Source organism: Notothenia rossii (genome assembly GCF_949606895.1).
Source record: "Notothenia rossii genome assembly, chromosome: 10".
Lineage (NCBI taxonomy): Eukaryota > Metazoa > Chordata > Actinopteri > Perciformes > Nototheniidae > Notothenia > Notothenia rossii.
Genome location: NC_136908.1, coordinates 35619048 through 35645109, shown reverse-complemented (window position 1 = coordinate 35645109; position 26062 = coordinate 35619048). Strand labels below are relative to the sequence as shown.

Sequence of the window (26062 nt, the reverse complement as noted above, 5' to 3'; positions counted from 1 at the left end):
GCTTAAATTGTGTATTATCGAATGATCACACCAGTGTGACACAGAGTCCTGCATCGGGTCGGGTATCCGCGGGTACCCGACGGGTGACCCGCAAAAAAGGTGATTTGCGGGTGGTATTTTTTCAAACGCTTTTTTCCGGGTTCGGTTCTGGGTAAAACAAAGATGATGCGGGTCGGGTTGCGGGTGTTGCATAATAAATATATTTAAATAATAATAATTTAGTTTAATGTTTAAATCCTCAGACCTCTCCCCCGCGGGACCGAGCATATTCATAACCTCTGCAGCGCATCTATCTGCTGCTGAGCGCGCCACATTCTGAATGGCTGAGGTGAAGCTCTCTGAGAATACAGCATTTTCAATAACTCTTCCTCAAGAGCGAAATCCAACGTCTGGGAGGCTTTTGGTGTCATCCTAGATGCAGAAAATAACCAACATCCCAGGCTTTTTGAGCCAAATATGCAACTGTGTGTGTTAATAATTGCACGTTTTCACTGCTTATATATAGGCTATGCGGGTTCGGGTCGGGTTGCGGGTCTTGTGCCGGCGGGTCGGGTCGGGTTGCGGAACTATTGGCAATATGTGCGGGTGGCGGGGCGGGTTTGGTATTGCACGTCGCGGGTGCGGGGCGGGAGCGGGTCTTGACAATCAGACCCGTGCAGGACTCTGGTGTGACAGTACTCTTCAAAGGGTTCACGAAATATGACTACCACTCTTACTGTTTAACATCGTCCCAGTGGGCCGTTGACCCAATGTGGGCAGGTCCGCAATGTTTTTTTTTTCTTTTCTTTTTTCCCCCTCTAAATTCCCTCCAATTGGGCCGGCCAATTGGCTACAGAGGGCTAGCAGTGTGTTGCCAGCATCGACACATATTATTGGTCTATTGTTTGTCATTGTCAATCAATCATGGGCTGACAGGCTCAGAGAGCCCTGACAGTGCTGTCAATCACAACACAAACCAGGGTGGGGCGGGACCTCATGGCATGGGTGGGAGTCGCGGGACGGGCTGCTGCTGAGCTGAAAATGGATAAGCAGAAGAAACGCCCGGGTGGCGCTGAAAAACTGCGACTTAAAAAGCTGAAGTCTCTGGAGGTGGAGGCTGCTAAATATTCTAAATTGACGGACCTATTTGGTGCCGTGGTCACCGCCCCAGCAGGTGCTGCTGCGCCGGGAGACGAGCGAGTGGAGGCATACATGGTAAGTAACGTTAGCCTGGGGCTGGCTAGGCTACATTTTTGAGACATGTCCAAAAAAAAAAGTAGAAAACGTTTTTACATTGAATGTGATGTGACCTAATTAACTGCATAGTCCTACTTGTGACAACATATTAGCCCAGAGTTGAAGGGCTGTGAATGTTGGTAGTTGTGGTTGATTTTGTTTAAATATGCCGAATTGTGATATTATGGGTTTTTATTGTTCAGATGATTTAGCTAGGCTAGCTAAGAGCTGCTAACGTCAGCGGTTTCTTGTAGCCATAGCAACAGTAAACGTTCACATGGACCAACGAGCTGTAAGTAGAGATGAAGCTGCAGAATCAAGCTGTATTGTAAATACAGATGAGATACTTTGAATTTTAGCAAAAAATATAAGTAAACCTATAGGAAATAATTAGATTAATTTGCAATATTTGCCATTGAATTTATTGTAATCTTTCAATTCATTTATTGTTTACTGAGGTGATAACTATTTCATAATTTGTGTGTAACTTTAATTTCTGTATAAATGTGTTACTTTCACTGTAGTTTTCAAATGGCTGTGTATAGTGCTGTCTTGAGCATTTTCAGGTATTGTCACAAAGATCTGACTTTTTTGCATTGGAAAACACCAAGTGTCATAATGAAAACATGGCAAAGCAACTAGTGTTGTTACGCTCGCGAACGTTTTGTTCAATATGAACTAATCTTTTATCTTGTACATTATTCTGTGGTTTTGAGTTATTTCCCCATCCAATGATAAATGCTTTCCCTATGTCCAGCCCAAAAAGGTTCAGGGCAAGTCCAGCTGGTCAGTTCAGGGAGAGAGCCAGACCAATTCAGGCAGCCCAAAGACTGCACCACCTGAGAGGGAAAAGGCTGTAGAGAGTGAGGAGTATGTCAGCCCAAAGACAGGATCACCTGAGAGGGAAAAGGCTGGAGAGAGTGAGGAGTGTGTCAGCCCAAATACAGGATCACCTGAGAGGGAAACCGCTGTTGAGAGCTATGAGTGTGCCAGTCAAATAACAGATTTGTTTTCACAACCTGATCAGAGAAATCTCCAGTCATTTTTAAATTACCATCCTCAGCAAAAAAGTAGCAATCCAGTGGTGCAGAAAGTGTTCTGTAGCAGAGACAGAACCAGTAGAAGGTGGCTGACGTACTGTCCAGAGCGTCACATGCTGTATTGTTTCATCTGCATGGCATTCGGTAAGAGAACTGATAGCAGTCTGTTCATCAGTGGAATGTCAGATTGGAGATATATACACCAGCGCATAGAGGAGCATGAGAGAAGCAGTGTACACAGAAACTGTGCTGAAGCTTACCTCTTGAAATCCGCCAGTGCTGATATCAGCAGTGTGTTTGGTGGCAGTCAGATGTCGGCGCACAGAGAGCAGGTCAGAAAGAGACGGCAGGTTTTGGAGCGCATCATAGATGTCATCAAGGTTCTTGGGAAGAGGGGGCTTGCATACAGGAGGTCAGAAAATGAGGCAGCATATACTCTGGAAGACCACACAGTTGATCATGGTAATTTCTTGGAACTCATACTTCTACTGGGGAAGTATGATTTCTGTTTAAAAGAGCACCTGGACAGCTGCATTGAGAACAGCAAAAAGTTGCATTTGTCTGGTGGCACGAGAGGCAGAGGTTCCCTTGTAACTTTACTCTCCAAAACCACAGTCAACTCAGTGGTAGATGCAATTCACCATCTCATTCAAAAAAACATCGCCAGTGATATCAAGAAAGCAGGAATGTTTTCAGTGCAGCTGGACACAACACAGGACATCACCTCTCAGGATCAATGCTCTATAATTATGAGGTATGTTACTGATGTTGTTCATGAGAGGCTTGTTGCAGTGCTGAAGTGCAGTTCATCCACTGGACAGGCCTTTGTCAACATGCTGTCAGAAGTTCTGGACAAAATGGGCCTCAGCAAGACCATGTGCATTGGAAATGCGACTGATGGGGCATCAAACATGCAAGGCCAATACAAAGGATTCTCCTCACTATTGTCTGCACAATCTCCAAACCAGGTGCATGTATGGTGCTACGCACATGTACTAAATCTGGTGCTTGCAAACACAACCCAGATTGTTATTGAGAGTGGATCCCTGTTTGCGCTCCTCAATGGCATTGCGGTATTCATCAAAGAGTCATATAAAAGGATGAAAGTGTGGGAAGAGTCAGGCCGAAACAAGAGACGTAGACGCCTTGCTCCTATTGGCGAGACACGCTGGTGGGCCAAGCATGAGGCCCTGAAGAAGGTGTTTGGCTCCTTTGGAAAACCGGAAGATGGTCTGTACGTTGATGTGCTGTTGACATTATCAGCTATACAGAAACAGGCAACAGTGAAACCATGTATCCGTGTCATGGCCAGAGGATATGCAGAGTCATTGCTCAAGTATGAGACGATCTTGACGGCTCAAATCTTCCTCCGCATATTTGAACATACCTCTCCATTGTCTAAATACCTTCAGACGGCAGGATTGGACATCCTCTCTGCTCACAGAATGGTGGCATCGACACAGGATACGCTGAAAAGCTTGGGAAGAGATTTTGAATCTGTAAAAAGAGCAGCAGACACATTTGTCAACTGGACAAACACAGAAATCCAAGAGAGAGATGACACGGACATTGAAGTGGAGGCCACACTGCCACAAAAGAGGAGGAGGATGAAAAAAGTATTGCCTGGAGAGATGGCTCAGGATGAGACCCTGGATGATGCAGAAAAATCCTATGAGGTGAATGTGCATAACCGGATCATGGACACAGCAATTGAAGCCATTCATAGGCGCTTTTTAACACACGGCAATCTATATGCTGACTTGGCATGTCTGGATCCCAGAAACTTCCCTCAGCTCTGCACCAGTGCTCTTCCCCAGTCTGCCCTTCAAGACTTAAGCAAGTGCTTGCAAGGATTTGACAGCAGGGCAACCAAGGAAAATATGCAGGCCGAGTTGAAAAGCTTTGCACTCCAGTGGAACAGGCTGAAGGCATCCCCATTGGCAGAGTACAAAGCAAGAACAGTAGAAGATGGATCAGGTGGTGAGGAGGACAACACAGAAGAGGTTGAGATAACTCCCATAAGCTGTTGCTCCTGCAAAGAATGCCCTCTGTGCTGCTACCAGATACTTCGCCGTTTCAACATGCTAACAGATGCATACCCTGCCCTAGGCCTTGCTTATAAATACCTGCTTACATTATCCCTCACACAGGTTGCTTGTGAGCGCACATTTTCAATGTTGAAGTTTATTAAAAACAGACTCAGAAGCACCCTCTCATCTGATCAATTGGAGGCACTTATGTTGATGGCCACAGAGAAAGACATCCTCATGTCCTTGGACTCTGACTCTGTGATAGACAGACTTGCAGAGAAGAGTGAGCTGCTTAAAAAGCTGCTCCACTGATAAGGCGAGAAATATTTAATATTATTGTTATTATCACACATTACACATTATGGATGTAGTAATTCATCTTTTGTCATTTTAATGATGCTTTTCAGAAGTTGTATTGTGCTTATGTGTTGATCCTTAATGGTGTGATCATGTACACTAAATGATCAATTATTCTCCATTACAGGTTGTTCTGATATATTTGAGGAGTCGTTCTCCCTCTGTTCTATATGTGGACTTGTTCTCTCATTTGGGACCACTGTTAGAATTTGGTAAGTTTATCATGTATTTTTTAATGTTGTATAAATTCATACGTCATCATTTTAAAAAAGTTTTGAAAGAAACGCACATCCCAAAAGTTTTCAACTCTAGGTGCAGGACAGAGGAAAACATTTTATTTATTTTTCAGACTTAATAATGTATCCAATTCCCTCTCAGGTTGACCAGTTGACATGTGAGAGCTTGAGGAGTTGTTCCCCCTCCGTCCATGTTCGAGGACTTGCTCTCTCTCTGCCTCCACTCTCTACCTTCACTGCACCAAAGTTTGGCTGTTGAGTCTCCTCTAGTATGGTGAGTTTATCATTTTTTATGTTTTATGAAATCATACTTAATTTGTGATGATTAGAGACTTAATAATGTATCCGATTCCCTCTCAGGTTGACCACTTGACATGTGAGAGCTTGAGGAGTTGTTCCCCCTCCGTCCATTTTCAAGGATTTGCTCCCTTACTGCCTCCACTTCACCACTTTTTGAGAAGTCTATGATTTGTTGAGTATGTCATGTGTCTTATAATGTTATATGAATTCATACTTGATTTGTCATGATGAGAGACTTGATAATGTTTCCATGTCTCTTTTAGGTGGACCACCCTATATATGAGAGCCTAAGGAGTTGTTTTCCCTCTGTCCCCTTTTGAGGACCTGCTTTGTCTCCTCCACCATTCACTGGGCCACTTTTAGGTTCCTGAGCTTATTTCATGTGGTGAGAGGAATACAATATGTGTATGTTTAAAGGTTATCTTTAAATGTTTATGTGAAGAAACATACTATATGTGTGATAAAATGACAATTGGTAATTCATAAATGTCTCTTTATATTCTCTGCTACCATTATCTCCTGTCAAACAGGTTTTCCTGACCTGCTAGAAGTTCTTCTATGATGCTTGAGTCATCCATCATATCTGAGAGCTTCGTCTTGACTTTGTGAGTTTATTATGCAACTTGTTTTGTCTCAGATTGAAACAAAAGGTTTGATTATGATTATTTCCTGGCTGAAGATTTTCCTATTGATGGTTTTAATTTCAAACATCTGCATATCTTTTAAGTTCAATTAACAGTTATGCAGGTAGGCCTTAGGGCTCTTTTGAGACTTAAGTCATCCTTCATGACGGATACATTTGTTCACTAAGTGTCACTACGTCGCAAAAAGGCTACATGGCTACATATATTTGTCAGTACACAGATACTGAGTACAAGTTCTGTTTGCTGTTTCTTGCAGGTCCCAAATTTGGTGAGGAGTGGAGCTGGCTGGCTGCGGACGAGGAAGTATAGGTCACGTGCCGAGGCTTTTTTATGCGGAAGTGAACATTTCTTACAAAAACGACGCCAGATGTCACTGTAGTGTATATTTCTGTATATATTTTGGAAAATCTAGTGTATTCATCATTTTCCTACACATTTATTCACAGGTTTCTTTAACCTGGAAGTTGCTCTTTAATGTTACTTCATGTTAAGGCTAATAAAAATGACAAGGCTGTAATGCTGACTAACGTGCTAGCTACTAGTGATGGGTCGTTCATGAACGATTCGTTCTTTTTGAACGAATCTTTGAAGTGAACGAGATGAACTGATTCCTCCCACAAAACGATTTGTTTGTTTGAATCGCCGCCTTCCGCCAAAAGCTAAAGAGAAGCAGTTCGCGAACGACGAACTTAAAGAACTGGCGGAAACAGTTCAGAACGGTTTCCTACAGTTATTTTTTTCTTATCCCTTTCATTCAAGAGGAGGGTCCCGTTAGGGCCCCTCCAAAAATACTGGATGTGACTGTAATCAGAGCCCTCTCATCTCACACACACACACACACACACACACACACACACACACACACACACACACACACACACACACACACACACACACACACAGCGTTAGCGGGACATTCTCCTCCCCTTGTCGGCCCTAAAAGCTTCAGGACGGATACCTGAACCGTAGCGTCCAGCTAGCTTAGCCGCTAGCTTAGCGATAAATACACACAGCGTTGTATTCTCCTCCCCCTGTCGGCCCTAAAAGCTTCAGAGGGCGGATAGCTGGGCTCCGTAGCGTCCCACTAGCTTAGCCGCTAGCTAAAGGTAAACAAACAGATGGGTACATAGCATATGAATAAATCGTCACCGATGTAGAGGATATATTTTTGTATTCACTTTGAACTCGGCCAAATGGAGTTTAATGCTTTGGGATTAAAGTTAGGCCACATAGTACTTGCATGGGTTTGAAAGTATAACGTGCTAGCCTGCTGTAATACATCGTATAGTCAGGCACAGTCAGGCATGAGATTTAACAATGGCCATTTATATTTCTTAAATAATATGTAGCCTATTCCCAGAGCATAATTCATGGGGCAACAAGGTGAGGTGTAAAATGTGTTTTAATATCATACATTTTACGCCAGCAAACTTATTGTACGGACTTCGGCAGTAGTGAAGACTCACTGAACGAATTAAGTACAAAGACGAATCGTTCAAGAACGTGCAAATCACCAGAAGTCGTTCGCGAACCGGTGAACGAATCAGTGAACGAATCTTTAAAGTGAACTGAATCAAAAGATTCGTGTCCCCAAAGGGATTCGAAATGCCCATCACTACTAGCTACTAGCTAGGTAGCTAACTTGATCCAGCCACTCCTGGTCCTTTCATTAGACGGGAAGCAAAAGAACGAGCAAGACCCATTGCTGGTATGATAACAACCTGGTGCTAAGCACACAGGCATCTTGTTAAAGTTATTTTATCTTAGCCAGCACTATATAGATAGCTAAGATCGGCGTCATATATATATAATCTATCTCTTAGTGGAGGAAAACAGTTCTGACATCACTTACTCTCTGGGATTTGTAGTCTTTCTAGTTTCGTATTTTTCACACACACACACACACACACACACACACACACACACACACACACACACACACACACACACACACACACACACACACACACACACACACACACACACACACACACACACACACACACACACAGAGAGAGACACACAGTGCAGCAGGGCGAGGACACCCCTCAGAATCTCCCCGCTGCAGAATCAAGCCACCAGCAACGACTCAGTGTGAGGTGTGAAATATCTCTTCTCTCATGAGTGCTCCAAAGCTCCTTTATAACATAATTACTATATTGTGAAGTGAGGCAATCTGGAATAGCAAATGTAAACCATCAATTACAGTGAAATGATATGAAGCTGTGTCTTTTCTAAAGGATTGCAAAGGCTGCCCGGATTGGAACAATTTCAAGTTTGTGTAGTTTTCTGGCTTCACTCCTACATGATCAGAGTGTGGGAGAAAGGGATGAAGATATTTCTCTATGCTTTGTGATACTGGCTGTAGCTGCCCTCGGCAATAATCTCAGCAGAGTCTCGACGGATGCAGTTTCTTTATTTGTCTTTCAAGCAATGGAAAACTAAAATATAAACACAGACATAGGTACTTAATTTTTATTACAAAACATCAATAAAGCAACCACAACTGTATGAATTTACAGACCAAATAACCACGTGTAGCAATGTCTCTTTAACATACCTCGCTCCGCTCACCGAGGGTGCAAAAACGTGCGATGTCAAGCGTGGCAGTCCTTATGTCTCTTATATCTATTGGCACTATGAACAGTTGAGCCAAAGAACAACACACACAGTTGCAATTAAAACCAATATAAACCCCGTAATATCACAGAATATTCGTGGCAAAAGTATTCTATAACTCACATGTGCGTTTGAGAGGTCCGTAGCACCGACTAGACCTTGTCGCTTGATACTTTGCGACACCGATTACGGCAACAGTTTAAACACGTGTTGTGATGATTCCGGGGTTCGTAGCGTCACGCCCATACCTCCGCCAGCCCCTAACCATGCATACTAAATAATCATAGCGGTTTGAGTTATTTAGACACAATTAACACGTATAGTTTCTTGTCTTGTTACATAAGAATAGATCATATTTGTTAAGTGTTATTGTGGTAGAATTACTATTATTGTGGTACTACTGCCTTATTAGGCCCATATTGAGCAAAGCATATTAAGACCAAAACTCATGCAACCACTTCCTTACTTGCAATAAATAAGCACTAATTAGAGGGTTATTGAGGAAAAACTCTCAACTAATGGCTTATTACTTGTAGAATATGGTCATGTAGAATAAGGCATTAATACGTGTTTTATAATGACTAATAAAGAGCCAATATGCTCAGTGGTGCACATAACTGGTACGCAGGTACGCATGCGCGGCACACATCTGAATTGCGTAACGTCACTTTTGTCACATCAAAAAACAAAAACACATATATAGTCTACACGTGTTTCTTGTAAACACTCAATGGAGTAAACTACTAGACATGTAAAAAAAAAAAAAGCCATTAAAACCTCTTAAGCCCCAAGGACCCGGTTCCGGGGCCGAAATCGCGTCATTTGCGTCTATTACTGCACCGAAAATCACTCCTAGCTCCCTTATTACTTATCCTAGCTGCACATCCAAAACATCGTTTATGATCGTAAAGACACAGAATCTAACGGTGCCCACCTTAACAATGAAATATACAAACTCGCGACGTTATCAACAAAAACGTACATCAAAACATGTGGCGCTAACCTACAACGCTAAGATGGCTTACCTTGGTTTTGTCTGGTCAAAACTGGTCTTCAATGGCATTAAAACGATAACAACGATGATGGAGTTAATCCATAGGTTAATATCCAATGTGGCTGTGTCCCCTTTGAAATGTTCTGATAATCTATAAGCAATAAAACTGCAATTCCGTTTTAAAATAGCAGAGCAGGTCATTCCTACGCTCTGTATCGAGATTGAATGCGCGAAGATGCCACCTTTTTTTTACATGAGTCTGTGCGGGACGATTTCCCTTGGATTCTATTGGCTCTAACGGTCAGAGAGAGATGTCACATGTCAACATCGAAGAAGGGGGGCCAGAGATAAGGAAAATCCACCCAAATGGCCCCAGAAGATTTTTTTTTTGCTAAATCTGTCTAAAAAGGTCAAATATCAGTTGTTTTGCATCAATCTTAATACAGGGTACTTATTATTTGTTGTACTTTGGATTCCTAAAGCTTTTAGTCTACTAACCCATCATCCAAGGTTAGTTTTCACCAGTGGTGGCCGGCCTATAGGGGCGCTAGCGCTTGACATCATTAAAAATAAAAAATAAATAAAAATATATATTTAAAAAATATATTTTTTTATTTACAAGGTAAATATTATATAGTTGGTGTACCAGTAAAATGTATAATCTAAAATAAAATCTCGTTTAAAATTGTTTTACGATGTCTAAAGTTACTGATAAGTCACATGTTTCCTGCCTGGCCGTAGCGTGTATCATTACCCTCTCTTGTCCGGGCGGTAAGAAAGAGCCCTCAGCCAGAGCAGCAGCAGCCAACAAGCTGACTGTTGCTATCTGTAAACTATGACGCCGAAACATAATTTCAGCCAATCAGCGTCGTCCGATCTGATGCTCAAAGGGCGCCCTGTCAGCGCCCTGGCCTGTGTGTCTGTGAGTTGTTTGGACTCGTATCCAAGGTGATGCTATAGTAGTTGTCGAGGATGGCTGCGTCCTCAGGTGGAGACTCCGGTGCTAGTGGATCGCCGGAGCTGTAGGTTAACATTTACATGCTTATTGTAGTTGTAAGGGCAATGCCTGTGGCACCATGGAGCATATGTGTGGGCTGGACCTGTATTTTATTTCGACAGAGAGTCGAGTTGTCGACTCTTGTTCAGTTTTCATCTTCCTCACCCTCTCAGACTTTGAGTTGCGCGATGCTAAAGAGACGCGCTACCATGGAAACCAAACAATGGTGTAGCTGTATTAAAGTCAGAGTGGAAACAGTCGTGAGTAAATCTGATTTTGTCAGAAATCGGGAGAAATGCGGGAGTTTCCCGCGAAAAGCAGGAGGGTTGGCAAGTATGACACACACACACACACATATTTAGTCTCCTGATTTTAAATGGGAATTAAATCATTTGAGTGTTCCCAAAGCACCAGTGTTCTGCAGTTTGTGTGGGCATACTGTACTGTTGCAGAGTTTTGGATGGTCATAGCTAACCACACTGAAGATTATGGATTATCTCATATTTTTAAGCCTCAATTTGTCCTCCCCACCTCTAACATCACCAGAAGTCATAATTTAAGTGGTCATTTCTCAAAAATGACTTCCGGGGGACGATCCCCTGGACCGCCCTAATATTGTTTGGTCACCATTTCCATAGCCCCACCAAAAATATTTTCCACCAGCCACCACTGGTTTTCACTATAAGTACAACATATTTTTTGGACGGACACTATAATTTACAGTTTTTTACCATGTTCAATCTGAATTTTCTTTAAAATAAAAAAAAATCTATATTGATTCTGACTTTTCTACATCCAACTCACAGGTTTATCATTACTTTGAGAAAAAAGATTATTAATTTAACCCTTTTAGAAGAGAAGATATGGTCATTTGTTCTGGGAATGTCATTTTCGAGCCTGAAACCTGAAAAACAGGCTTCGGGCTTAAGAGGTTTTAAGCAGCTACGTTGCCGTTTCGCTCCCTGCAAAAGATCTTCGGACTTTCTGTGACTGATGCGGCTTTCACACCAGCGCTTTTCCCTTTCTAGCTCCGAGCTAGAGCTTTTCTGGTTCAGCTCCGGTTTCCCTTTTCTGCTCCCGCTCTGTTCACACCACCCAGAGCCCGACTGGTGCAGCCGCTGCTGCGTCATGACGTCACCGTTTACATCGTTGATTTGCTCCCCAACGGTGCTCACAACAACAACAACGGGGGACTGCGTCGGGTCGATGATTGTGTTGCTTTTAATCATACGAAGTCAGATTAAATAAATAACGACTTCTCCAACCTTATGCTTATCCAGAGTGCCGTGGTTCATTGTTTATAAATATGTTTCAGCGGCATTTATCGACCGCTGCAGTGCTGGCTGCTCTTCCACGGGAGTTTATTCTTCCGTTAGCTCCGGGTTAGCTAATACTTTAGAGCGGCCTCTCTAAAGTATTCACTGTCTGACTGTCACACAAGCAGCTGATACATATCCCCAATTCCCCTTAAGTGAATGTGTGTCAGTCTGAATTGACGCTGTTTGGCATCACAACGCTGTTATTAAAGTGTCTCTGGTATAAAATGGGTGATGTTAGCATAGCAGCCGAAGGTAAACTGACTACTTGCTATTGCTATCCTATTGTGGCATAAGCCGTTTTCTACAAGCACATTTTACCGGCGTATTTTTCATTATTATTCTAGTTGTGATAGTCGGACACGACAGCCTGTGCAGCCCATGTATTGATTCCATCCGATAGCTGCTATAATAAAAAACAAAACGTCTGCCTGCTCTCCACAATGATCAATAACAGTGAACGGATGGTCAAAGTAAGGTACAAATAAACAGAATCACACGAAGCCTGGTTAGTGTTGCCTTACTTTATAAAGTGTGTTTCTTTTTATAAATGTGTGGTTGCCTTCTAGTCACTTTGCTCAGCATTACTGCTTGTAGGCAGGCATGACGAGACTCTTTAGTCGACCCATGTTCAGGGGAGATGGGTTTAGTTTCCTGCACGCCTCGACGACGTAAGCGACGCCGCCTCATAGCTCCGAAGCTCTTGCCTCTAGACCAACAATTGTTTGGAGCTGGAAGTGAACCGGATTCCGGAGCTAAGAGGCGGCGCCGCTGCGGTGTGAAAAGGAAAAACCGGTACTGAAAGGGGCATGGGCGTCGCCTGGGGTAGGCATCCTGGGCTTTAGCCCCGGATGTTTTTTCTTTAGCCCCGGACAAATTCTCCCTCAATAATACAATACATTAACCGTACTTTACCTAGAGGACGGCAGAATTGTAATTTCCCGTGTTCAGTGAATGCAACAGAGGCAAGACACCACCAGACCAATCAGAGAGTTGCATGGAAATAAACGTGTTTTATTGGCTGACAGGTACGTACCTCTCCTCTGTGAGCCGGGGACGCGGAGTTTCTGAAGATTGACATTAGACATTTTTTAAATAAAAAAGACGGCAATTCTCAAGTGGTGGCTGTTAGAAATTAAAATCAATGTTGATATGGCGTAATTTGAATTAAATACACTATTTAATTTAAATCAGTTTTATTCTAAAAAAACGGAAGTTCACACTATTAACTTAACACTTTTATTCTGAAAATTCTTCATTTCCGGTTAGCATTAGCATTTGGCGAAATGCTACGTTTTCATATCGTGAATTGAAGGTGAACTGACATGTGATGTTGTACACTGAGCACACTGGGATTAGCACTAATTTATTGCCGCTGAATAACGTTTATTAGGGAATGTTTAAATAACCCCAGACACCAGAATGATGTAATTTAGCTACAGAAAAAGGCAGGAATTGCATTGGACCCGCCCCCCGACGACGCCGGCCAATAGGAGAATACCTCAGATGACAACAGGAAGAGCAAGCCAAGAATTGACCTCTTCTATCCCCTGACCTCTACTGACCGGTCGTTGGATGTGGAGAGCGCTTCCACTCGCACATTTCATTTTGTACACCACCGCATCTTTTGTGTAATTAAATGCCAATAACTTTTATAAGCTTCCCTTGACTCTTTTCGGTCTCTCCTGCCTTCAGGGTTCTAGAATTGCTTTCAATTTGGCGTCCCTGGGTGGGCTCTGAAGCAGGATATAGCTGAGTAGAGGGGAAGGCTGCAAGCTAACTAGCATCACACCAGGCTGCACAAAGGGGAGGACAGGCAACAAACTCGCTGCTGCAGTTTTTGGCTGGGCCTAAACGAAAGGTGAGACAGTTACCTGTTCAATTCAAAAACTGTATAGTTAAATAACTTACATTAGGTGCAAGCGTTGGTAGTGATCTGTAGATTGATCTGTGGTGATAATGTGGTAATTGCGAGTGGTGTGGAGATTGTATATAGTGTTTCTATTCATCTCTGTTGTATCTTCGGCGAATATTACATAGTATTAAGACCTTCTGGGGAGGCATTAGATTTTATCTGGTTTACACTGGACTGGGTCCATTCATGTTAGTCTATATGTTTGATGTGTTAAACCGGCGTAGTCTGGTTTAATAAAGTATATTGTGTGGAGTTTTTAAGCCGAAAAGTATTTTTTTGTGCGATGTTCTCAGCCGAAACAATTGTGTACAAGATTGGTATGAGATCAGCTTTTAAGGTCGGCATCTATATAATTTAGAGCTAAGATAAATGAAGATTGTGTTGTTTTGTATTGTCAAGCAGTGTGGTTTTAATCTGCACATGTTGAGTGTTCCCCTTCCCCCAGTCACATGAGGTTTATGCTATACTGCTAAGCTAGTTAGCTAGCCAGTTGGCATTACTAGATGGTGAAGTAGTTTGAGTAAAGATACAACCGGTAATTACTGATTAAATACACAGGGATAAGGTAGATGAACGTTGAGAGTAGATTGAGTTGTTTTGTTTTTCATGCTTTTCAAAGAAAGTCATTTGAACTTTATTATTTTGGGGAAATAAACAGGAAGTAGGTTTATGAACCGGAAGTACTAGTTGATACATTTGAGAGGAGTTACAAATAAAACAGCTCCCCTAGCGGACATAATAAGTATTACAGTTAATACATTCTTCACCACACAGATAAAGATTACATGTGGTTTCTTTGAATTGAAGTATTGTCGTTGACACATTTTATGACATTTGCATAATTTCATAAACTTGAGTATACACTGTACACGGTTTATTTGGGTTTGCACCATATTCCTATTTTCATATTACAAAGTCAAAATCATACACTGTCCATTTTTATTTATTTATTCAGATTTAAAAAATTGCATAATTTTAATTTAATTTGTCTAATTTTGATTTTCCAATTTCAGTTTTACAACATTTTAATTTATTTTTCCAATTTCTGTTTTAAAGATTACCAGATTTTAAAGTTAAGTTCAGATGAAATAGGATATCTTTGTAAAGAATACAAAGGTACTATTCAGAGGATTAGTAATTCATTTTTGATAACTTAATAATATTATCCGTGTACTTAAGAAACATGTCGCCAGAAGACACCAAGTTAAGAGCACTTGCAGTGCCAGGCACAACTGCAGATATTAAGGCGAGAGTAAACACCTGGTCAGATGCTGGGACAGTTCCCAGTAAAAGACAGAAGACAGGGAACCAAATAGAGGAACTGTTCAAGCAGTGGCAAACGAGAGGATTGATTCCAGCAGATGATCAGCCTGGACCAACGGAAGCCCATAGAAAAGCTGTAGTGGAACATGAGAATGCTGAATACCTACAACAGGAAAAAGCATGGATCAAAGCCGGACAACCCCCTCGGTATGGACCTGCTAAAAGCGCTATGAAAAAAGCTGAAAAAAGAAAGGCTATGGTTGCAAGTCTGATTCTCCATCTAAAATATACCAGCCAGAGATTGACAAACAGCTTACATGTGGTAGCAGCAGAAGATCTGCCAGTAATAGAAGAACTCAGCAGAAGAATGGAAGCAGAACTCGGCAGAAGAGAGGAAGAATTCATCAGAAGAATGGAAGCAGAACTCGGCAGAAGAGAGGAAGAACTCATCAGAAGAATGGAAGCAGAACTCGGTAGAAGAATGGAAGAGAGACGAAAGAAAGATGAAGCACATAATGACATTATTGAAGAAAAACGGAAGGCAGATGAAGCCCATAATGACATTGCAGAAAGACGGAAGGCAGATGAAGCCCATCATGACATTGTTGCAGAAAGACAAAGGGAGGAAGATAAATACCAACAACTTCTGGCGGAAAGACGACAAGAAGATGTAAGATTCCAGGACATGATGGCAGATAGACAATGGAGAGAACAAGAAGAACAAATAACTCAAAGAACCAAGACCGGTGCATATACCTCCATGCCATTGATAGCGGCTGGAAGAGGAGGATTTCAATACTAACCAGGGACTCAGGGACATGGAAGCATTAGTGTCAAAGCTACCTCCACTCACCAAAGGAGGTCAGAAGTGGGTGAATGATCTGGAGAGATACACAGCCCAAGACCACCTATGCTTGGGAGACATGAGGGCCCTGCTCGGACGGATTGAAAGACGACTTGTAGTGAGAGCAATAGATTCCGAGGCCAATTGCACAAATGACCCAGATGACACTCCATTCAACTACATCAGGTCGAATTATTTGGCTGCCATTCGTCACATCTACCCGACAACACGCCGTTTACATGCTCTCAGCAGCTTGAAGAAGGAGCCGGGGGAAGACATGCATGCATTCTTGAAGAAATGTGAAGAAGTGTGGGAGGGTTGCACGGGTGAAAGACATGATCTTTCTCCAGCTATTGAAATGGTGTGGAAGAACTCTGTCATTAAAGCCCTTCCTCTCGCAGTGCAGGCACGTCTGGAAGAAGTGGTGGGATTGGACAATAAACCCGCTGAACAATGGAAACAACATCTCATTCACCACGATATCAGACACCAGGCGGCAAAAACGGGACTTGATGAGGACGATAAAATCCAAGCAAGGAGACTCGTGAAGATACAAATAGCTGAGAGAGATACCGAAGCTAATAAAAACAAGAAAGCGGCAAGGCAAATGGCAACTACAGCAGAGAAGACCATAGAAACGGAGACAGTAATGCAGACACCGCTAACAGTTCAAGCTCAGGTGGTGCCAGAAAATCAGATGCAGTACCAACAAAGAGGTAGAGGAAGTTTCCGAGGAAAAGGCGGAGGAAAGGGTTTCAAGAAAGTGGGATGTTACACATGCGGTCAGATGGACCATTGGTCCAGAGATTGTCCGCATCAACAAATACAAAATCCACCACAAGTACTACAATACAATCATACGCAATTCCAACCTCAGACACAACAGTATTATCCCCAAGTACAGCAACCGCCTGTGTATCTTCCTACGGAAGTACAGCCACAAGCACCGCAGTATTTTCCCAGATAATTCCAGCAACAGCAAATACCTGTGTATCTTCCTACCCAAGTACAGCCGCAAGCACAGGTATACGCTCCCATACAGGATCAACAAAAGGGACAATGGAGAGGAAAGCAACGATCAAGAGGAAGAAGGGATGATGGCTGCTTCATATGTGGTGATTGTAGACATTTGGCAGAGATTGCCCCACTCAGCAATATCCACCACAAGGTAACAACTCACAATACAGAGGAGAACCAGTGTTAGATATTAGAAAAATTGAGGCTGAAGCCAGGGCCATGACGAATATATCTGTTGGATCAGGTGATTGGGTAAATGTAAAAATCCACAAGATTAACTCGTTGCAACCTTTATGGAGTGGACCAAGGGAAGTTGTAGAACGCACTACAGATGCGCTCCGGATCAAAGTTAAAAAAGGAACATGTTGGCACCCACTTACACATTGTGTAGCCGTACCGCCACCTTTCCTGAAACGGCATGGCAGTTAGAACTGACTTTGGAAAACTGGTACAAAACAATAAGGAATTGAACATTTTTACAACGACAGCACCAGGAGATGAGTAAACTCAAGAATCCGTAGAGTGTAAATACATAGAGAAAAACACATTTTTACACTCAAACTGTTTGCACATCATAGACAAGGAATTTAGACAATATAAATAGATGTTCACCAAAAGTAATGAGTATAATGGACAGTAGTCATAGCCCTACACTTGAGTCAAATTATATTACTGTGATCTGATTGGTGTGCTCTGCAGGTTTATTATTGTTCTAAGTAACAGTAACAGTAACAGTGGGATTTAGAATATTGGAGAAGGTCTGGAGATGTTATTTCGTAGTGTGTGGGATATGTGATGCTTGAAACATGTAGGCATTTCAATTTATAGGAGAAAATGGTTTCCTGAAAGAGTTATGTTGGGTAATATGTAACAATGGATGAAACTATTTTTAGAGGGAGTTTTTGAGTATCATTAGTAGACATTCATTGTGTTGTTTAGATGGCATTTAACAACTAAGACGGATAGTATGATTAGAAAGAGACAGAGTGGAAAGGGTTGGATTTATTTAACCTCAGTGTGCTAGACTTCTTATAGGTAATGCGTCCCGAGACCTGGACTCCCCCTCTGTGTCAGAAAGGCTACGACCCCGACCCTCCTAGCAGATAAAAGACATAATCCAACAGGAGACTCCTCCTTCTTCATCGAACAGACAGAGAACCAGAGCGGAAACAACAACAACAACAACAACAACAACAACAATAAGACTGCATCCAGAACTGCAGCCAGAACTATCTCCACCTGTGGCATCCAGAACCAAACAGCATGCTGACATACACAGAGATACTTTCATCAGTCCCTCACACAGGACATGAAGTTCCAAGCTGAGCCACGAGATTTGGCACAAGAGCAGAGTGGGGGACATGAGAGCAGAATCCGCCCTCCATAAAAGCAGCAGAGAGACTGTAAAGGAGGAGATGAAATACAAAGCAGTGCAAAGAACAGTGGCATGATGTGGGCTGCAGATGTGACTGGGCCAAAGGCTGCCTAAAAGAGTTACAGCGGATGGATTCAAGAACTGATGGACTGAAGAGAAGACAGAATCAGAGGAGTTGGCATGTTCGATTAGAAGTGAGGAGGGCGGGGTTACGGCTTGAAAAAACCAGAGGAGGAGAAAAGGAAAACGGGAATGAGTGAGTTTACACATAAACACACTTATTCACAAAACGCACATTTAAAGAACTTGAATAGACTTGATAAATACGAACCATGAATTAATCAATTGGTAAATTAAAAATAGCAGGAAACTATTAAAGTAAAATGAGAAAATCCTCCTAAAACACACTGAGGGATAAAGGGGGAGACGTGACAGAGTAGAACCATATTCTTCAATCTTTTCATCATGTTAACAAAATATTCTGTAAGAGATTTTTATTCACGTGTGAATAAAGTAGTGATCTCATTTGTTACAATATTGATCACCATTAAAAGGATAGTTTTAGGAACCACTCTATCAGGCAAATCTTTATTTTTATGGATAATGTTAAAGGGAGAGCTAGTGCCAAGCCACATATAGCATTCAAATCTAAAGTATAGATTTCTCCATTGTAGCAGTTATTACCATATGAGGGCTTTAGGATGGAAATACGAAATGACTTCTGTTTATAAATCCTTGATAAAGGAGGGAGTAATTGTTGCATGTTCGGACACCCAGGGTTCCACACACTGCTAAAGAGTTTAACATTGTTTTTTAAGTAGACCAGAATTGAAGATAAATTAGTATAATGAGCTATGAAGTGCAGAGCTACACAGATCCTCGTAATGGTTTGACTCGAGGTAATAGTTATGTACACAAGTTTCTGAACAGATTTTTCTGAATAGATCTATTAGACATTTTAATACTAATTAGGTGTAAATGAATTGCAGTAGTAGTACTCTAAGGAAGTGAGTTTTTTACCAAGTTTCAGGAAAAGTGGGAGGCATAAGTCCCAATGAAAAGTTAGAACCATCTTGAAAATCATAGTTGAAATCGTGAACGAATAAGGAATGGTGCTCCACATATGACATATTTTTGTAGATAAAGGGAACCCGCCTATGCTGAAATATCAAAGTCTCTGCAGAGCACGACATGGCCAAAAGACTGAGACCAAATGACCTTTGACCCTGACTGACTGTGTGACAAAAGCACTGTCAATGACTGACTCTGGGGTGTACCTGACCAAACCTGACTTGACAACCTGACAGTGTGAGTGTGAATGAATGCCGGCATGTGATCAGTGTAACTGCATTATTCTAAAACAATAACTAACCAAGCATGTTTTTGGACTAACACATTATTTTGGAGCTCCAAGGGAAACGAAGGTTTCCTAAAAATTCCACAAAAAGGGGAAACCGCACATGTGACCCGTTTCTAAACTACTTCATGATATTTTACTCCCACAGGAGTTGGCGGTTTGCAAATGTAAAACTCAAACTAAAATCTGAAGATTCTGTTTCTTTTGGGCCTGAAAGAAGGAGAGAAACACTTATTTTCACTGAAGTGTTTACTGTGGAAATAATAATAATGGATCTAAAATTGTAAATAATGTTCGTTATGTCCCTAACCAATATTTACCTGAAAGTTTTTTCCCCCTCCCCATTACAGGATTTTGTTACACATGAGTTCATGTGTAAAAAGGGGGGAGTGTGTATAATGTATAATGTCAACATGGCTGTAAAATTCACAATTTAAATTTTTCATTTAGGGATTGACAGAAACTTTCCGCCCCAACCCAGATGTTCAAACTGAGCATTGAATGATAGTTGATAACCTGTTCCATATCTGGGGATAAGATACTGTTTGATGAATGTTGACATGTTTCTAAATATTGATTGAATTTAATCAATCAATCAATGTTTATTTATATAGCCCAATATCACAAATGTTACATTTGTCTCAGTGGACTTCACAGTGTGTACAGAATATCAGTATGACAATACTTATACGAATTGTAACAGGTAACACAGAAGCAGTAGCCAAGGGGCTACTGTGAGAGATGTAATTCCAGAATAGAATACTGAAGAAGTTGACTTGTGATAATTAAGCAATTTTGTAATATTTCAACAGATAGTAGAGTAACTGAGGTTTGAAATGTAGAAAGAACATATTACAGTTAAGCTAAAACATAGTAATGTAATGAGACATCATTTAATGTAGACAACATCTTGTAACTAGCCTGGTAAAGAAGTAAAAGCCATAGACTTTATTGTTTAGGTCATGATGGGGATATACATTCAATTTAAATTCATAATAGAAAGACATTTGATGACAGTATGTTGGAATTCTGTATTCATTTTTCAGCTTGATAATAGATAGGTAGAAGCCGTATTGCCAGGTGCAATCGATGGGATTTCTGCACACGATCCAAGCAGAGAACGACGTACCTTACACCATGTATTCTCCTTTTTATCGTGATCTCACTGTGAAGCACTTTGTGAATCCTTTCTGTGAAAAGTGCTATATAAATAAACTTTACTTACTTACTTACTTACTTACAGGACAGATACACTCAGGAAATCATTCAGTCTGACAGCATCATGACTTTAGTTGTTTTTGAATCCATAATGAAATTGTATTACATAACGTTAGTGTGTGTCTTTAGCCAAAACAGGAATAGTTAATTGTTATATTTAGATTTGAGAAAGATTACAAGGATTTTATTTAGTTCACCAAGAAGATGTTTTTTGTTTGTAACATATGCCAAGTAGTAAGATTCAAATATCAGCAGGTTCTGAATTATTATTCCTCTGTCCCACAACCAACAACAATGTGGATGGGGAGAACTATATCTACTAGAACCAGCAGAGATTAATAAATTACACCAGAGACACAGTAAAAGGATGACACAAACAGTTAGATAAAAACAGACTGATAGAATGGAGCTAGACTTGTTTAAATAAAGAGTAATATTTAGCTATTTTCAGATAGTTTGATCCTTCTTATACTTTGTAAAAGAACAAGTGCCTTTACACCAGATACTGTGTGAAGATGATTTATGATGTGAAAGGAGGGAGTTAGATGTTTTCCATACCAAGCTAATTGCTGCTATTTTACGAAGTGACATTAAAGGTTTAAGCTAGAAGTTATGCACAAATGAAAAAGTTCATATTTATGATGAATATGTATTCTTATTTGTTTTTTTTACTTTTATGAGTTATGTACCATGCAAAGTTCAAATGAAGAACTCACTGATTTCAATATTATTTACATACCTTAAATCAGAGGTGCCCAGTACGTCGACCGCGGGGGCAATGCTGGTAGATCGCGAGTCATTCATAAATTAAAAAAATCCAGCTCCGTTAAAATAGACAAAACAGGTTTTGATCCCTCCTCCCTTGGCCTCCCTGCCACTTAATTCAGGAGTTGACTTGATTGACAGAAAAAGCGACCTATTGCTTTCCAGTCTGTTAACCCAGAATGCAAAGCGATACAAAATCAGTCAAGTGCCGGGAGAGACAAACAACAAAATGAGTGCGGGAACGAGCAAAAAAGCTAAAGACATACCACTTCCACACAGAATGGGAGGGAGAATCTTTTTTTGTGATGTCACATTCAAAGGTTATTTGCCTTATTTGTAAAGCAAGCGTCGCTCTGCCAAAGAAAGGTAACGTGGAGAGGCATTATCGGAGTGTTCACAAGGCATATGACAGCGACTTCCCTCCGAGTAGCGAGTTGAGAAAGAGAAAGGTCATGTATTATTGCTACACAAACATTATCTCTTAGTCTTAGTGTCGCCAACTCGTTTCTAACATGCAAAAAGACAAACAAATGCGTCTATGGTCGGTGTATTTTCTATCTTTCCAATCCAGAAGAGATCTCTCTCTCCCCCGTCTGTTTGCAAGGGGGCGGGGCAGTTTACACACACGCATCTGCTACATGCAGCAACACACGGAGGAGATGGTGGAGAGAAGCGCTCCAAGGTGTGGTTACATGTTACCCGTCTTGAGGTGGACAATGCTCGTCACCAAAAGTGTTTAGCATGTAAGGGCGGTAACACGAGCAATTTGTCTAAACATTTAGCAAAAGTGCACCACATTCAGACGGAGGAATGCACCGGGTTCGACTGTCTTTCTAGTAGCTCTGTGGCCCCATCCACGAGTAACGTTTCCACGTCAGGTGTTATGTATGCTAGCAGCAACACACGGAGTTAACTACATTATACAAACATGGGTTAATGATTAGAGGTAACTGAGTTATTTATTTTGTTAAAGTTTCAGCTATTCTGTTTCCAGTTCTGTCATCAGATTATTTAATACGATTTGTTAAAACATTGTTGTTTCTTTTGATGTGAAATATTATTTATTTAATTCAAATACAAAGCAATGTTAATTTTGTTCACAATTTGTTAAGTTAATTTAATAATATATGTATTTTGAATCAAGTATTCATCTTTATTGTCTTCATTGTTAGTTTCCACATGCCTAAAACAACCTCAAACTAAATCTAAAAGTTGATGGCTAAATAAGAGCGTTTGAGAAATGGTGCAAGGCACACAGTAATAGTCCGAATAGTCGATTAATCGTTTCATTAATCTATAGATTAATCGATAATCAAATTAGTCGTTTGTTGCAGCCCTATTGTAGTTATCCCATGTAAAAACGTGTTATTCAGCAACCCTTGCAATTTGGGATTTTATTTTTGGTTGGTAGACCTCGGTTAGCTGGTCCTTTCAAAAGTAGCTCACCAGCCAAAAAAGTGTTGGCACCCCTGCCTTAAATGGTATGTAAGGAGGGATTGTTAGAAATTAAAATCAATGTTGATATGGCGTAATTTGAATTAAATACACTATTTAATTTAAATCAGTTTTATTCTAAAACACCGGAAGTTCACACTATTAACTTAACACTTTTATTCTGAAAATTCTTCATTTCCGGCTAGCATTAGCATGTGGCGAAATGCTACGTTTTCATATCGTGAATTGAAGGTGAACTGACATGTGATGTTGTACACTGAGCACACTGGGATTAGCACTAATTTATTGCCGTTGAATAACGTTTATTAGGGAATCTTTAAATAACCACAGACACCAGAATGATGTAATTTAGCTACAGAAAAAGGCAGGAATTGCATTGGACCCGCCCCCCGACGAAGCCGGCCAATAGGAGAAGACCTCAGATGACAACAGGAAGAGCAAGCCAAGAATTGACCTCTTCTACCCGGTTATAGAGAGGCGAAGTCCCGCCCATCTACTTCCGACCCATGGGACCCCGGAAGCGGAAAATTATACATTGACGTCAATGGAGAGAGAAAAGTCATCTTTCGATCCCGTTTGAATTGTGCCACGAATGACACATATGATGTTTGTCAAATTAAAAGAACATTTTGCAAGTCAAAAAAATAAAAATGTGTCGTAAAACTGTGAAGTTACAATTTTTTTTGTGTGAAACCGCTCAGTGAACTACAGGTCTCTGGTCTCGCACAATACGCGTCACCATCACAAAGATGGCTGTCACGTTAGTAAATTTCACCTGTTTCTTTCAGAATGAGGCGAAAAAGTATAAAACGAGGTGAAAATCACTACAAGTCTGGGCATGTTGAGAGCTGTACATACACGAAAGGGAGCGGTTCTGTAAGAGCCAGCATGCGGGACCGGCTTTACAAGGTTTCAGTGAGTAATATGAGTGCAATGTTTAAGGTTAATGTCAGCTAGCTAACAAGGTACACTAACGTGTTTTGTTTTAGAAACTAGTTTTCTCCTTAAGAACTTTGTGGTGTCTGTGTATGCTGTGGATAACATTAGTGTTCACAAGAACAAGATACACTCCCGTGTTTTGTTTTAGTTGCTCTTCAGATTGAAGCGGCCAGTTCTATATCGACTATATGTGTGATCTCCTTTTTACATCTCGTTGTGTCATTTGAGTTTATTTGCTGTGTGTAGATTCAAGGATTTTGGTTATCTTGTCCAGGGATGCAAACTTGTCACCTTTCGGCGAAATTCTCCGTTTTGAATCCAAAATAGGTCGTTTTTGTGATTCCTGTAGATCTGCAATAAAAATATTTTTTGGGTATGGGAGGGGGTCTGGGACCCGGATTAATGTGCGGCCGCGAGCTTTTTTTATATATATTATAATGAAGCGCGAGCTGTGTGCTCGAGTCTTCCTGCCTGCGGCTCTGCTCATGATGTATAATAAGCCTCTGCTGCTCGGCGATGATGGTCTAGCTTCAGCAGCTACATTACCTACGGTGCGTTCGTTAATATTAACTGTGCGTCCGGAGTCCCTGTGGCACAGACTGGACCGCTGGTGAACAGCTGTTAGAACGGGCCGTTCAGGTGTTCACAATAGAGCTCCCTGTCGGAGCGGCAGAGCGTGATGTGCACTGAAAAGTTTTTTTTTCCCGTTGCAATATTATCGTTGAGCTAGCTAACTAGCATACATTGTCACTATCTGCTAACGTTAGCTTTAGCCTTCGTTTTCTAATCGTTTTTTTCATAGGCTATAAACAGAGGTGGTATAAGTATATATCTTGTAATTGATTAAAATTAGAAGTACTCAGTTCTTGTACTTGAGTAAAAGTAGAAGTACCAGAGTGTAGGAATACTCTGTTACAGTAAAAGTCCTGCATTCCAAATGTTCCTCAAGTAAAAGTAGAAAAGTATTATTATCAAAATATAGTGAAAGTAGCGACAGTAAAAGTAGTCATTTTGCAGATTGGTCCATTTCAGAATAATATGATACGTTTTATAATGATTGATCATGAAAGTGTTCTCAAAGCTGGTAAAGGTGCAGCTAGTCTGAATGACTTTGTATACTGCAGGGTAGCTTTTGGATTTACTCCAGGTGGAACTAAAGTCTGATTTAACACTTGATTATATTTCACATCATTCATCCACATCTGTAAAGTAACTAAAGGTATTACATACATGTAGTGGAGTAAAAGTACACCATTTACCTCTGAACTGTAGTGGAGTAGAAGTACAAAGTAGCAAAACATTGAAATACTTAAGTAAAGTACGAGTATCTCAAAATTGTGCCCAAGTATAGTACTTGTTGAGTTTATGAACTTAGTTACTTTACACCAGTGGCTATAAAGATAGAAAGACTAAGCCTTGCACAGAGGCCTGAAAATACATTTTCAAAATGCTCAACAGTGCTGCCAAAATTATAAACTGACTGCTACACAATTAAAATAAATGCTTTTTATATATTTCTATTAGATGTGACTCTATGGCGTTTCTGTTAATATTAACACTACTGCTTTAGTTGTTCTGACTGCTAAAATCCTCTGTTATTCCTCATTTTAAAGCCGATATTCTGTGGGGTCAGGGGGCTCGGATCCTTGTCACCTTTTTCATACCTGATGAGTTTGCATCCCTGTTGTCAATTTGTTTGGTTATCTAGGCACAGCTGTGTGTGACTCCCTCTGGTACACTGGTATGTGTTTTCCTAATGTAGAGAGCATTGATTAATTAATAAACTACACACTGACTCTAGATCCTGACCAAATCCTTATTTTTTGATCAAATGTTTTTCAATTTTTTTTATTGTATATTATATAACAGCTGCAAATCACAGACCGGAGTCTCTGCTACTGTGGACCACGAAGGAGGGGATTATCATCCCCATCCCCAAAGACCCTGCATGGCATGGAAATCTCCTCCTCCTGGAACAATTCTACACCCAGCATATGCTCCCTGTGTTGGCCAGTAGAGAGGAGGACATTTAAATAAACATACTCTTAACACCCTCGGACTCTGCGTTGTGTTTCGTATGTGTGATGGGGTGTTATGCAGAGGGGAGGAAAACAGGACACAGCAGATTGGGATTGTGGTGGAGATGCTGAGCAGTTATTTAATTGT

The 26062-nt window shown here is 41.0% G+C and overlaps 2 protein-coding genes across 6 annotated transcripts in view; both read left to right on the top strand.

Annotated features, from left to right (window-relative positions):
* LOC307021608 (uncharacterized protein) overlaps window positions 1-26062 on the top strand; it is a 98981-nt gene that overhangs the window by 5185 nt on the left and 67734 nt on the right. The gene's annotated exons all lie outside the window — the stretch shown is intronic.
* Window positions 34-7542, top strand: LOC307021606 (zinc finger MYM-type protein 1-like). Of its 5 annotated transcripts, none has more exons than XM_079653861.1 (7): window positions 34-1194; window positions 4770-4854; window positions 5021-5152; window positions 5239-5354; window positions 5442-5563; window positions 5709-5783; window positions 6079-7534. In XM_079653861.1, the coding sequence occupies exons 1-3, from the start codon at window positions 976-978 to the stop codon at window positions 5023-5025; spliced, it is 309 nt and encodes a 102-aa protein (XP_079509987.1). In that variant the 5' UTR covers window positions 34-975; the 3' UTR covers window positions 5026-5152; window positions 5239-5354; window positions 5442-5563; window positions 5709-5783; window positions 6079-7534. The 5 variants fall into 5 exon arrangements, with proteins under 5 accessions (XP_079509987.1, XP_079509988.1, XP_079509985.1 ...); XM_079653859.1 differs by lacking the exon at window positions 34-1194 and adding an exon at window positions 1218-4601 and having other exon boundaries at window positions 5239-5349; window positions 6079-7542; XM_079653858.1 differs by lacking the exon at window positions 34-1194 and adding an exon at window positions 1218-4601 and having other exon boundaries at window positions 6079-7542.